Genomic DNA, 12813 nt, shown 5'->3' with positions numbered 1-12813 from the left:
TAATTATTCTTTCTAACATATTGATCTTCTGTGGCCATTGCTCAAGAAAGATAAAATAGAAAGTCTCTTTTCTTTCACCTGTCTCTTATTCTTTTTGACTCTCTTCTCTTTTCTTTAGCTTTCTTCCCGTACCAGCCTCCCCGGACAGGCGCTCCGGAATGTGGCGACTCGGGGGCTCTTCACAGTAACTTCATTGAAGCCTACTTGTGACCATAAGCGATTTTCATTTCATTCATTTTCATTTCATTTCATTTCTTTGTTCTTCCGTTCTTCCAGACTTCTTCCATTGTGCTTTCCCACACTTTTTGGTTTACTCTTCCAACTGCTTGGAATGGGGAGTCGAGTCCAAGGAGCAATGACCAGATTGGAGGAGAGAGATTCACATTGGGTCTGCTGGAGAGGGGAGAAGCTGAGGTAACAGCATTAGGGGTTTCTGGCCGATTGGATTGAGAATTCGGAGTACCTTGAGTAGGATGGAGTTTGGCACTGGAAGCATGGATCTGGAGCTCCTGAGTGTTTTTACAGGAATCATAAAACAGCTGCCAGGCGCAGAGAGAATGGGATTGTGAAATGAAATGAAATGAAAATCGCTTATTGTCACAAGTAGGCTTCAAATGAAGTTACTGTGAAAAGCCCCTAGTCGCCACATTCCGGCGCCTGTTCGGGGAGGCTGGTACGGGAATCGAACCGTGTGTCAAATACCATGGGGCTTGGCAAGGAATGAAGCCAGTTTGATGCAGACAATGTTAGTGCACGTTGAAAAGAGAGGACGGGGGCTTCCGGTGGCGCCCTCGAGGAGGCAGGTCGCAGGTCGGATCGCTCCCGCCCGAGATGGGCAAACGGACCTTTGTTTACGGACTTTTTAGGTACCTGGCAGCCTGAATCGGTGGAGGAGACGACAGGCTTTCTTCCCGGGGTATGGGCGGCTGGACCAGAAGCGGTCGAGTGGAGCGGCAAGGATCGAAGCGGGAGCAGCGGGGAACCCAGGCCGGGCGGCCAAGCATGGCGGACGGCGGGGACCGAGGAGCGGAGGCTCACTGGCCAAGGGAGGAGCAGATGGAGTTTTTCAAGAACTGCTTCGCCGAGCTGAGGAGGGACACGCTGGACCCGATGAGAGCGGTGATGGACCGAATGGTCGAGACACAGGCGGCCCAAGGGAAGGCGCTCAGGGAGGTCGAGGCGATGCTCTCCAGTCAGGAGGGCGCGGTAACGGAGCTGGAGCACGAGGTGGAGGAGCTGAACGCCTTCAGAGAAGGATGCAGGAGCAGCTTGAAGAGCTGGGGAACAGAGCCAGGAGGCAGAATTTAAGAATCGTTGGCCTCCCCGAGGGCTGCGAGGGGTCGGATGTGGGCGCATACGTGACGGGTATGCTTGAGGCGCTGATGGGACCGGAGGCCTTCCCTCGACCCCTGGAGTTGGATGGGGCACATAGAGCCCCCGCAAGGAAGCCCAGGATGGGCGACCGACCGAGGGCCTTGGTGGTCCGCTTTCACCGGCTTGCTGACAGGGAACGTGTGCTGCGATGGGCCAAGGCGGAGGGGAGCAGCAGATGGGAGAACTGCGAGGTGCGCATTTACCAGGACTTGGGACCGGAGCTGGCCAAGAGGCGTGCAGGATTCATCAAGGTAAAGGCAGCCCTCTACAAAAAGGAGGTGAGGTTTGGAATGCTATATCCTGCAAAGCTTTGGGTTACGTTTGAGGAACTCCACTACTACTTTGAGACACCAGAACAGGTTTGGACCTTTATTAAAGACAAGAAGCTGGACTTGAACTAATGGGCACTGAGTTCTTTCAGTGCTGTACAGTGGCGGCGGCCTGTTAACTTAAAGTTGCTCTGACTAGGACTTTTACTAAGAAAAAGAAGCTGGACTGGAACTAAAGGACTCGGGGCTTTCAGACATTTTGTGTGGCGGCGGTTTGTTAAATTATCCTGTACTGTAATGTTTTATCTAAGATTGTTTTCAGCCTGGACAGAGAGTGGGGGTTGGAGGGCGCACTGTTTAGGGTCCTTTGGGGGGATCGCAATGGGGGGGGGGGGCCTGTGCTTGGTACCTTCTGGTGCGAGATCGGGGCCTCTGATGGGGGGATGGGCTAGGGGCTAGTCACGGGACTTGAAAGGGCTCGGTGGGATACAATTAGGTTAATGGGTCCCTGGTGGGTGGGGGGAGGGCCTGAGCGCTGGGACGGGAGACAGGTAGGCGCCAAGGGCGGGGGTCAGTGTGACTAGCGTAGGTCAGGGGGCACCAGGGAGATCGGAGGGGGGGCGGGGCGAGCTAGGGCCAAGCGCAGGGCTGACCTGGCAGGTCAGGCCTTGGGGAGTAGGGGAGACCAGGCCGGGGGGGGGGGGGGCGGGGAGGGAGAAGAGGGTTAGGGCCACGTTAGCTTAGGGTAGTGGAACACGTGTGGCATGGGTAAACAGAGCTGGCAGGGAAAGTGCCGTATGGAAGGATTTTTGGTTTCAACATTTATTAACATGTTTATTCTTTCCCACTGTTCGTTTTCACTATGTTAAGGCTCTTTGCACAGGGCCATTTTTCGCTTTGTAACTGTTACAAATTTGTGTTAAATAAAAAACTTCAAAAAAAAAGAAAAGAGAGGACGGGTTTGAGAGACATTGCTGCTACAGTGGTACGTCAAGAACAGGGAAATATCAAAGCAAATTTAACTTAAACTCTGGAATAGAGAAGGGAAGGATGTCTGGGTGAAAGTTTTGAGTGATGGGATATGTAAATTTTGTGAAGTTTTATTGCATATAGTAGTTGTTAATCTTGTGTTGCAGATGGAGGTTGTTGATTGGTTGATTTTTCTTTGATAACATATTTACATTTACTGAGATTAAAGATCCCAATTTGCTTTCTGCTGATTTTGAGCACATGTGACACTTTCCAAAGTATTAAAGTGACAGGTTAGGTGCAAAACATTCAATTAAACAAAGAGTGTATACATTATTTTCAGACCACCATTCATACTTTGATTAATTCACAGTGATATCATACAAGTAAGATACTATTAAAACATATGGCCATGTGAAGAGAAGATTTTTGGCATTATGTAACTGGCCTTCTAACCCTCTAACCCTACAACCATTCAAGAACTCTGTGTTCCCCCAACCCTGCCCTCTTGTGCATTCCCCATTTCCAATGTCTTGGATTGTCAGCTTGCCTTCAGCTGCCTGGGCCCTAAGCTCTGGTATTCCTTCCTTTTAACCTCTCCCTCTATCCTCCTTTAAGATGCTCTTTGAGACCTCGCCCTGACCAAGCTTTTGACACCTGCCATAATGTCTCCTTTGAGTCGGATTCAATGTTTGTCTGATTAGGCCTTGGAAACCTTTATGATGCAAATGTGAGATGTAATATATTAATCTCAGCCCTTTCTTAGATTAGAAGAGAACATATTTATTCTTCAGAAAAGGTTAATAAATATAATGATTCCATAATTTTATTCAATTAAAATGTGTTAATGCATCTGCATTACTTTTTATTTTCTTTAACTCGACATTGCTCTCCTGCTAAGAAGATGGTTCTCACAGTGGAAGTCGGATTATGGGAAAGTTCTTCAGCATCTACACTAATTGGCATTGTGAGAGCCTGAGTGCAGTTGTCATTTGATCCACATTTCATATCCAGCTTTGCAAAGCTGGTGTGGAACTGCAATGTGCTGTTTGGATTAGTATAAATAGTTACCAGAAGCAGTGGAATTCTCAGTCGACAGGATCCTCCACTCCGCCAGCAGCGCACCCACGTCCGCAAGTTTCCCGTGGGGTGGCCACAATGGGAAATCCCATTGGCCGGCTGCTGGAATGGAGAATCCTGCTGCCAGCGAAGACGCACTGCGCAGGAAAACAGGGCTGGGGGACTGGAGAATCCCACCCTAAGGTGTTCATTTCACTGAGAGTAAGGTCTGAATCTTAGGTGAAGTTGGCTAGATAGCGAGAGTGTGATGCAGCATGATGCCAGTAGTGTGGGTTTAATCCCTGTGCTGACTGTGCAATTTCATGGAGGCCCTGTCTCCTCACCTTGCTCCACAATGTGAAGTGCTGCCCCTCAAGCTACATATAACCAATTATATCTCTAATGGAGAGAGCTGCCGATCCTCTTTTGTGGACTATGGTTAATTACCTCCACCAATCAATGCATGCGAGAGACTCGACCATCTTCCCTTTATAATATCCAATACTCGGGGCGGCACGGTGTTGCAGTGGTTAGCACTGCTGCCTACGGCACTGAGGACCCAGGTTTGATCCTGGCTCTAGGTCACTGTCCATGTGGAGTTTGCACATTCTCCCTGTGCCTACGTGAGTTTCATCCCTACAACGCAAAGTTGTTCAGGTTAGGTAGATTGACCACACTAAATTGCCCCTTCATTGGGGAAAAAAAATTGGGTGCTCTAAATTTGTAAAAAAAAAAGATATCCAACACTGTATCACTGAAATTATTACCATTTCAAAATTCTGATGCACTAGGATCCTGAACCAAGTTGTGCACTCAGAATTTCTGCCATTTCATACCGATCATTTCTAATAGTTACTGGAACATATTTGCCCTGTTAAATCCATATAGCTGGCCCCTAATCAGTGCCTAACCTTTTCTACCCCCCTCCCCCCTCTCCAAATACAGTCTCTTTGGATCAATATTTCTACAAACTGGAAGTAATAGTAATCAATTTGCATTTTGCTTTTGCTATACAGACCACCTGGCCAATCTGCAGTATTTCTCAACAAAAACAATTTCAGAGAAATGCTGATTGAAAACACATTTCACACAGAAGTGTTCTACCTTTCTAAATTATGCTGCTATTTTTCAGCATGACCTCGTGATGCATTAGCAATGTTTAGTGTGTTAATATTCTGATTTGTATAATTTACGGTGATTTTATGCTTGCAGTAGCAGGACCTAATATTCCTTTTCTAATTGAAAATATTTATTCAGAGTTCATAGTTTGAATTACTATTAGCTGTGGATGACTTTTAAGTGAATATTGTTTGCCTTCAATCAGATTTTGTTGTGTTTTAGGCTTAATGAGGCACAACAATGAGGTTGTTAGCATTAAAGAGGTGGTGATATATTCTGACTCCATCATATATATGGATATATTTATAGACTATGCATATGTACAGAGGTTTACTATCAGAATGGAAAGGCTCATATTGTAGAAAATACAGGACGGCCTCTTCAGTTTTATTACATAGCAGTGTGACTTAGCAAACATGATTCCTATTTTAATACCAAAGTAGGTAATATATGATCTGCATTTGGAACTCCAGGTATTAAGTTATCTGGGAGTCTTTCTGTTACAAACACAATTGAGATTCCTACCATCCATACATGGGCTCCCTCCTAATGAAAAACAGAAACTATTGACTCACTTCCAGCCCCAACAAAGGGCAATAAAGCAACATGGCACCTTTACCCAGGAAAATCTCAGGAATGATTGTGAAACAGCTCATTCCTCAGACAGCCTGCTGCCCCCAGTGTGTGCACAGTCAGGCTGACAACCCAAATTGTGCCAAAGTGTACTGCAATGACTTCACAAATTACATTCCCGTAATGTATTGCAACTGTTAAGACTGGATGCACATCTTGCAAACGTTGTTCCTTTATAAATTCCACACTCGGAATGAAAAGTGCCTCTGTGAAACCTGTCGGGCTGCACTTCAACTCTCCTCCAGTAGAGACAGTGTAGCGCTAATGTGCTACCATTGGCAAACGGGTGTAATTACGGTTTACATGGGCAGATGCCACTATAAATCTAGACATTGGAACTTGTATTAGAAGCATAAAAGGGCAGAATATAGGACTTTGAAATGGCAACTAAATTATGTCTACATGCCCTAGCCCAATTTGTCCCCACTCTCTAACCCTCTCCACTCCAAGACTCAAGTGGATCTTTCCCAACAAAGCCAAGGACTTCAGGCGCATGTACTTTGTGCCAAACTACAAGGTATTCCATGCCATTGAATGACAGAGGAAGCACCTAGGAAACTAGGAGACTGAGTTTCTCAATGAGAACCGTAGCAAATATATCAACCATTTAAGGATTAATAATTAATATGAAACCGTTAATAATTCAATATGTCAATTTCCAACATTAATTGCACCTTTTAATTAAACATTACTAGCTGTAATTGTTAATTTGAATATTTATTCCCACAAATTTTATGAACTCTAATTTCAAAAGGCAAATATTACATTTTGAATTCTATGAGTTGAGAAATTATTGTGCATGATATTAGCATATGAACACTTAATGTAGCATTGCTTTATCCAATTTAACAGCTTATTTTAAATAAGAATAGTTTAATGCCTCTGTTAAATAGTGCACAAACAAATGTCAAATTAATGTGTTAAGGGTTTGCCCGTAATTTCTTGGTTGGAGTGCTTTGATTCTTAACAAAATGTAGCTAGTTAAATGTAGACCTGTAGGGCGGCACGGTGGTGCAGTGGTTAGCACTGCTGCCTCATGCCGCCGAGGACCCGGGTTCGATCCAGCACTTTCTGATTCTCCCCATGTCTGCATGGATTTCACCCCTGTTGTTGAAAACGCACCACTGTTCCTAGAAGTCCCCTATACCAAAAAGGGCTGACATTCTAAATTGTGAACAGGGATTCTCACTCCCTGACTCCAATGCAGGCTTCGGTGGGTGCTATTCAGGTCAAACTATATTTTCAAGTTATCCCCCGGTATAACCCATACCTTCACCGAAGATTTCATCTACTTACCGCTTAGTAGCATCGATCCTGGGTCTCTCATTGCTAAGTAAGTAAAGTAGACTTAGTAATAACCACTGTTTCAGGTTAAATTAAGTTATTTTATTATTATATTTTATCTTTTAAAAGCTGCAATCACTTTCTTTACAGAAAGGTAAAAAGATATTGCTTCTGGATCCTTCTGGTTGGTTGAAGGGACCTTCAGGCCCAACTTGACAATCAATCTTCTTTAAAGTCTGTTCTTCTTTAGATGTATTTGCTGGTTAGCTCGGTTGCTATGCCTTGTCGATCCCATGTACTGAGCTATGAGAGCTGGCTCTGCTGGCTATCTCTGAGCTGACTCTGCCTCCTCTTTAAATTCTAGTCTTCCTTAGATGTATTAGCTGTTTTAGCTCGGCTGTAATGTCTTATCTTTCCCATGACTGAGCTGGCTGTAAGCTGACTCTGCTTGCTTCTCTTGTTCCTTCTCTCTTTCTCTCTGAGTTCTGATTCTGGTAGTTCCTGCTATGGTCTCTGGGTTTATATTCTCTTTCTAACAGTTATTAAGTTTTTATGACCTTATTGTAAAGTAACTATTATTTAACTTTGATTGTAAAAAGTATCTTTGATCTAAACATTCTAATACAACTAAGTATTTATTTTGACATGACCTCACCTCTCAGGTCTCTGATTACATTGTTTCCTTTGTGATGTTCAAAGTTCCTTTGTGATATTCAAAAATGATTTGGTTTCAATAGAGGTGTGAATTTTGGTAAGGTTCCTGTCATTTCTATAGTTTTATTTTCTAATTGTGTCCCCAGCTCATAATTTTGACTTTGATTTAGGCTCTAAATTATGTTTCTCGTAGACTGATCGTCTCCAGTTTTCTTTAATTTACTTGATATCGGCAGAACTTCACACCTAGAATTGTCACCAAATTCAACTGAACCTCATCCTTTCCTTTCCAGCTGCTTACTAAGATAATTAATTTCAATGAATGTGTGAAACATTGCTTTTAGCTGTATACTAAAATCCACTTGGTTATAACTTGAAAGGTTTACATTTATCACCTAACTCAAGTGAAACCCTCATCCATGCTTTTCCAAATGCTTACTATGATGGATAATTTTAGTGAAGGTGTGAGCCATTGTTTGTAGCTTCATACAAAAATCCTGTGTTTGCTAAGCCTGTTTGGGAGAAGGAATCTGCATTTTATAATCCTGCTCTTTGCAGCTGCTATTAACCCTTCGTGGGATCTTTCCCTGTATCCTCTGATGTTTCCCTCAGACCAGATATTGCCAGACTTCCATGTTTCAAATGACACATCTTTCCATATTTTCAATAACACCCCCCACAACTCAAAGATGTGCAGGGTAGGGGGATTGGCCACGCTAAATTGCCCCTTAATTGGAAAAATTATTTTTTTTAAAAAAAGAAAAAAAATGTTATCCTATAATCTATATAAAGGACTTTCCTGTAGCTTCTGAGAATGATATCCCTGAAAGCATTGAGTTGTAATTGTGCAGTAAATCAACACAGGTGACATTTGAAGATTTTTGTGCGAGAGTATTTGAGATATCCGATTTTCTATTGTTCTTCATTAAAGCTGACCTCCTCACTGAGCCAATCATCTCACTTTGATGCACTGCCATTTAAGCCTTTCACAACAGGAAACGAGGGCAAAAAAAAAATGACCCTGTATGTTATCAGAAGTGGCAAGGGTGTGTGTGTTACAGATATAATTACCTTGCTTTTGGCACCTCTTGGTTTTTATCCACACATGGGCAATCTGGGTCAAAGGCAACAATGGAATTGCATACTTCTTAATCTAATCTTCATTCTAATCTTTTGTAGTGCGTCCCGAGTAGATTTTACTGAATTAGGAGGCAATAAGAATGCCATTCAGTGCCGTGGAGGTTGGTTTCACAGACCAGCAGGGGAAGCCTGCCTTGATGGCATTTGGTGATTACAACTTTCCAAATTGGCATCCTGAAAGTTTATTAATTTACAGCAAACTTAGTTCAAGTACACGTGAGGATGAGGCTGCGCAAATCCTTTCTGTGCCTGCATCATAGCTACAAGCTTTGATGTTTTAAAATGTCCGTTGCTGCTGTATGTATATCTGCTGTTTCCTGCATGTTGCTTCCTGACAGCTGCTGTAGTCTCAGGAGAGGCCTAATTTATTACCCCGTTGCTCTCTTTCTCTGTAATGGATATGGTACTACAGTAGGTTCCATTATTGTTGTTATTTGGAGGTTACTGTGACCTTGTCTCATGGTAAGAGAAAGATTAAAAGCTCATCCTTCTCTGCACTGTAATTCTAGTTGGGGGGGGGGGGGGGGGGGGGGAGATGGGATACTCAAAATTAATTGAATGACACCATGTGCTAGATATTCATAAAAATTTGAGAGCGGTGACACATATTTTCAGTGAGGGGTGTAGAATGCCAAATTAACTCCATATTAATTATGAACACTTTCTATATCAATGCCTGGTGTAGTTAATCGTAGTACTTTTACAGCCTTACCTGACTCCAGCACCAGGGCCCCAATCAGTAAGATATTCACCTGAGCACATTATTGCTTTTTAAAATCGAGTTTATTTGTCAGCTGGATATTACCAGCTGAAAGTTGCACATTGTATTGCAGTGCAGTCACCGTCATTGTAATACTTGTCCCTCGGCCCAGATGCCCGTGAACAGTCAGCACATGTGATGTGACTTCAAGGCAAGCTTAGCATCTTGTACTTAGTGCTGCTGTCACACGGAGGTGAGAGCTGCTGATTGCATTCTGTGCCTGGGCAGATAAAAGTATCTTTTACTCCAGAAACACTTAAAGACTTGTGCAGCTTTGGAAAAATGTACATTTCTTATCAGCGCCATCTGTCACCACCACCCCCACTCCTCACTCCCCGACGTAGTGTTCCTCCAAGACCATTATGCTGCTTATTACTGAGGAGAGTGGGAACAGACAGTTTATTGCAGGCTGAAGCTTTTATGCTGTACCTTACTTGCCTTTCTGTACTGGTGGAGAAGTTCCAGATGGGCTGTGGGAAACCAGTGGCTTTAAGGAATGCAGTACACCTAAATTGGAAGGGAGAAAATAATGTCAAATTTTTAAAAAAATGACAATCCATCTCCGAATTTACTAGAGTTACAATCTATAATTTTCATGAATTCATCCTACACTAACTTGTTTTTTATTCCTCCCTTTTTATACTCTTTTTTTTTCCTCCAATGCACAGTCATTCCCCTAGAGCAGATTAATTCGGTCACCATTTCTTCTCTCTCTGTCTTGCAGGAAATGTTCTGCTTCTTCCTCCCAGATCGCTGAACTGGGACTGGAATTTTCCATGTGTGGAATTGCTGTGTGAATGTACCTCCTTAAACCCTGACCTTTTTATGTACCAAGTGCACTGCACTATTGGGTAGCTGCCGTTGTGTTTTAAGTTATAACAGTGGAAAAAATGTTTGAAATTTTTCCATTTCTGAATTTATCTAAAACACGATTAATTAAACAGAAGTAGGATACATTACTGGTGGTGGCAGCTTATCAAAAAGGAGTTGCCAAGCGTAAATAATGTAGTCAACGTGGGCATACGTTCCATTTCTCTTCGGCTTCATTCATGGAATCATGCAGCTGGAGATTCAGCCCTTTGTGCTTAGGTCAATCAAAGAGCTTTCTGTTAGTCCCAGCCCCTGACCCACTGCTCTACCCATCCCCTGACCCACAGCCCTACCCATCCCCTGACCCACAGCCCTACCCATCCCCTGACCCACAGCCCTACCCATCCCCTGACCCACAGCCCTACCCATCCCCTGACCCACAGCCCTACCCATCCCCTGACCCACAGCCCTACCCATCCCCTGACCCATAGCTCTACACACATTTCCTTTTTCAGTAATATCCCATTTGAAAGTTATTATTGATTCTGCTTCTACCACCCTTTCCGACAGTGCATCACTGATCATAACTCGTACAAAACAAAATCCTGTTGGTCAATTATCCAGAATATGTGTCCTCTGACTACCGACTCTCCTCCTGCTGGTAGAAATAGTTTCTCCTTATCTATCCTATCAATTCCCCCCACCCCCGTAATTTTGTAAACATCTGTTAAATCTCCCTTAACCTTCTCTGTTGTAAGTCTAACAATCCAGATCCTCCAGTTTCGTTGTTTCATTCTGAAAAAACTATGAACTCCGTGCCCCCCCCCCTGAAAAAATTAATTTCACACCATGTTGCGTTTCATAGAATTCCTACAGTGCAGAAGGTGACCATTCGGCCCATCGAGTCTGCACTGACCTTCTGAAAGAGCATCCTACCTACAGCCACTCCCTGCCCTACCCCCATAACCTCACCTAGCCTGTAATTTTTAACCCGGCCAATGCACCTAACCTGGACATCTTTTGACTAATGTAATGGTTCAGAAATTGAAAATATAGTTTATGGGCAGAGAGTAATAAAAATATAATCACTTGTTTGAAGCTCATCTCTTTTTCGTGATTGAATAGCACAGCTATGGAGATGGTGTTGCCATCAGGATCGTGTGTATTGACCGTGAGCTACAGGATGGAACTCAGTCACAGAATTATCCACACACCTGTAAACACTGAGATCCCAGTTACAGCCCTGGGTAACACCCAGTCATGTCAAGTTAAAGATTACAGCTACACTGTAGCAGAAAGTGAGTCAATTGTGCTGCGAAGGACGGTTACAATCAATATTCAGAAAATAATATAACATAAAAGCCTCTGGTTAAATAATTTATAGGTTTAAATCCAAAAGTCATCTAGTTTCACTTCAACCTAAAATGTATTTTCATAATTACGTTGCTGGAAGCTAAATTAATTCAATTTTTTTAGGCACTGTCATTTGTTAAGTTGAACAGAATGTGATTTGAATAGTTGCTGCTTACAAGTCCATGTAAATGTCTGTGTTTGTTAAATTCTGCAGATCCTATTAGTCTATAACATGGCCTGTAGCATCATGAGCCTGTACACCACTCTGCTCTTTCTGCGTGGCCTTAGCATCGCAACTTCCATTTTTCAAAAGGAGTTCTTTTCAGAACTGCAATATGCCTACTTCACGTACTGGGTGATAAAAAACGTGGAACTGCTCGACACAGTCTTCATGATCTTAAGACACCGAAAGCGTCAGATCTCCTTCCTACACGTCTATCATCACAGTAGCATGCTGATCCTGAGTGACCTGACCTATCATTACTACCCGTGGCCAGCCATCGCTCCTTTCCTTACATTAAATTCATTCATTCATGTCGTCCTGTATTTCTACTACGGGCAGAGCGCGTTGAACCCTGTCCAGCGACCTGCATGGAAGAAAAGAATGACCCAGTTACAAATCCTTCAGTTTCTTTTGGACTTGATTCTTGCAACATGGGGATATCTCTATCATGGATTTTGTATTTACAGTGTCATGTATGGTTTGACAATGCTGGGACTGTTCTCAAACTTTTATCATAAAGCCTTTACTTCCAAAAAGACTACCTAATGTGCCTGTCATTGAGAAGTTTGACTTGTACATGATTTTTCTTTCCCGTAACTAAAAGAGCTGGATATATAGTCCAGAACAGTGTTAATATCAAAATTGTTTCAAAATTGTAATTGTTAATTTAGGAACACCAAGTAGCTATGATTTGATGTGATTTCAACAAATAAAATGTTTGTGGATATATAAAATTTTATTATATACGTTTCTTTTTGGTGTGAGTCTTTACTCATTCATATTAGGGTGGGTTTTTTTTGTCTTTGCCTAATGCTATTGTAGCTTTGTTATTTTAGAAAGCTTACCGTGCTAAGGGAGACTGCCTGCACTTTATCCCCGTGCTGTTAAAATGATAAAGCAGAAACTGGTGGGAGTTATTCCCTATCAGATGAGATCAGGCCTGGGTATGGTCGTCAGTGTGAGAGCATTGCCAGAGAGTGGATACTTCCCAAAAGCAAGAGTGTGAAATCCTGAAGTGTGAGTCACTTGAGGCTGATTTTATACCTCCTTAGCAACTGGTCCTAGAGTAACATGAACAGAAATTTAAAACTTTCCTGAGAAATAGAGTAAACGACCAAAAATTGTCATTTATGCTGTTTCCCTGGGAGCTCAGAGGGTCTTTTGTC

The 12813-nt window shown here is 42.9% G+C and overlaps 1 protein-coding gene across 6 annotated transcripts in view; it reads left to right on the top strand.

Annotated features, from left to right (window-relative positions):
• LOC119956155 (elongation of very long chain fatty acids protein 5-like) overlaps positions 1-12381 on the top strand; it is a 57641-nt gene extending 45260 nt beyond the window's left edge. For all 6 annotated transcript variants that reach the window (XM_038783074.1, XM_038783068.1, XM_038783071.1 and 3 more), the window contains one exon: positions 11639-12381. In XM_038783074.1, the coding sequence (XP_038639002.1) occupies positions 11639-12193 (555 nt within the window). In that variant the 3' untranslated portion in view covers positions 12194-12381. The remainder of the gene's footprint in view (positions 1-11638) is intronic.
• Positions 12382-12813: the final 432 nt, after the last annotated feature.

The sequence above is a fragment of the Scyliorhinus canicula genome, chromosome 22 (genome assembly GCF_902713615.1).
Source record: "Scyliorhinus canicula chromosome 22, sScyCan1.1, whole genome shotgun sequence".
Lineage (NCBI taxonomy): Eukaryota > Metazoa > Chordata > Chondrichthyes > Carcharhiniformes > Scyliorhinidae > Scyliorhinus > Scyliorhinus canicula.
The sequence above is the reverse complement of the archived record's forward strand: the minus strand, read 5'-3'. Positions and strand labels throughout refer to the sequence as shown.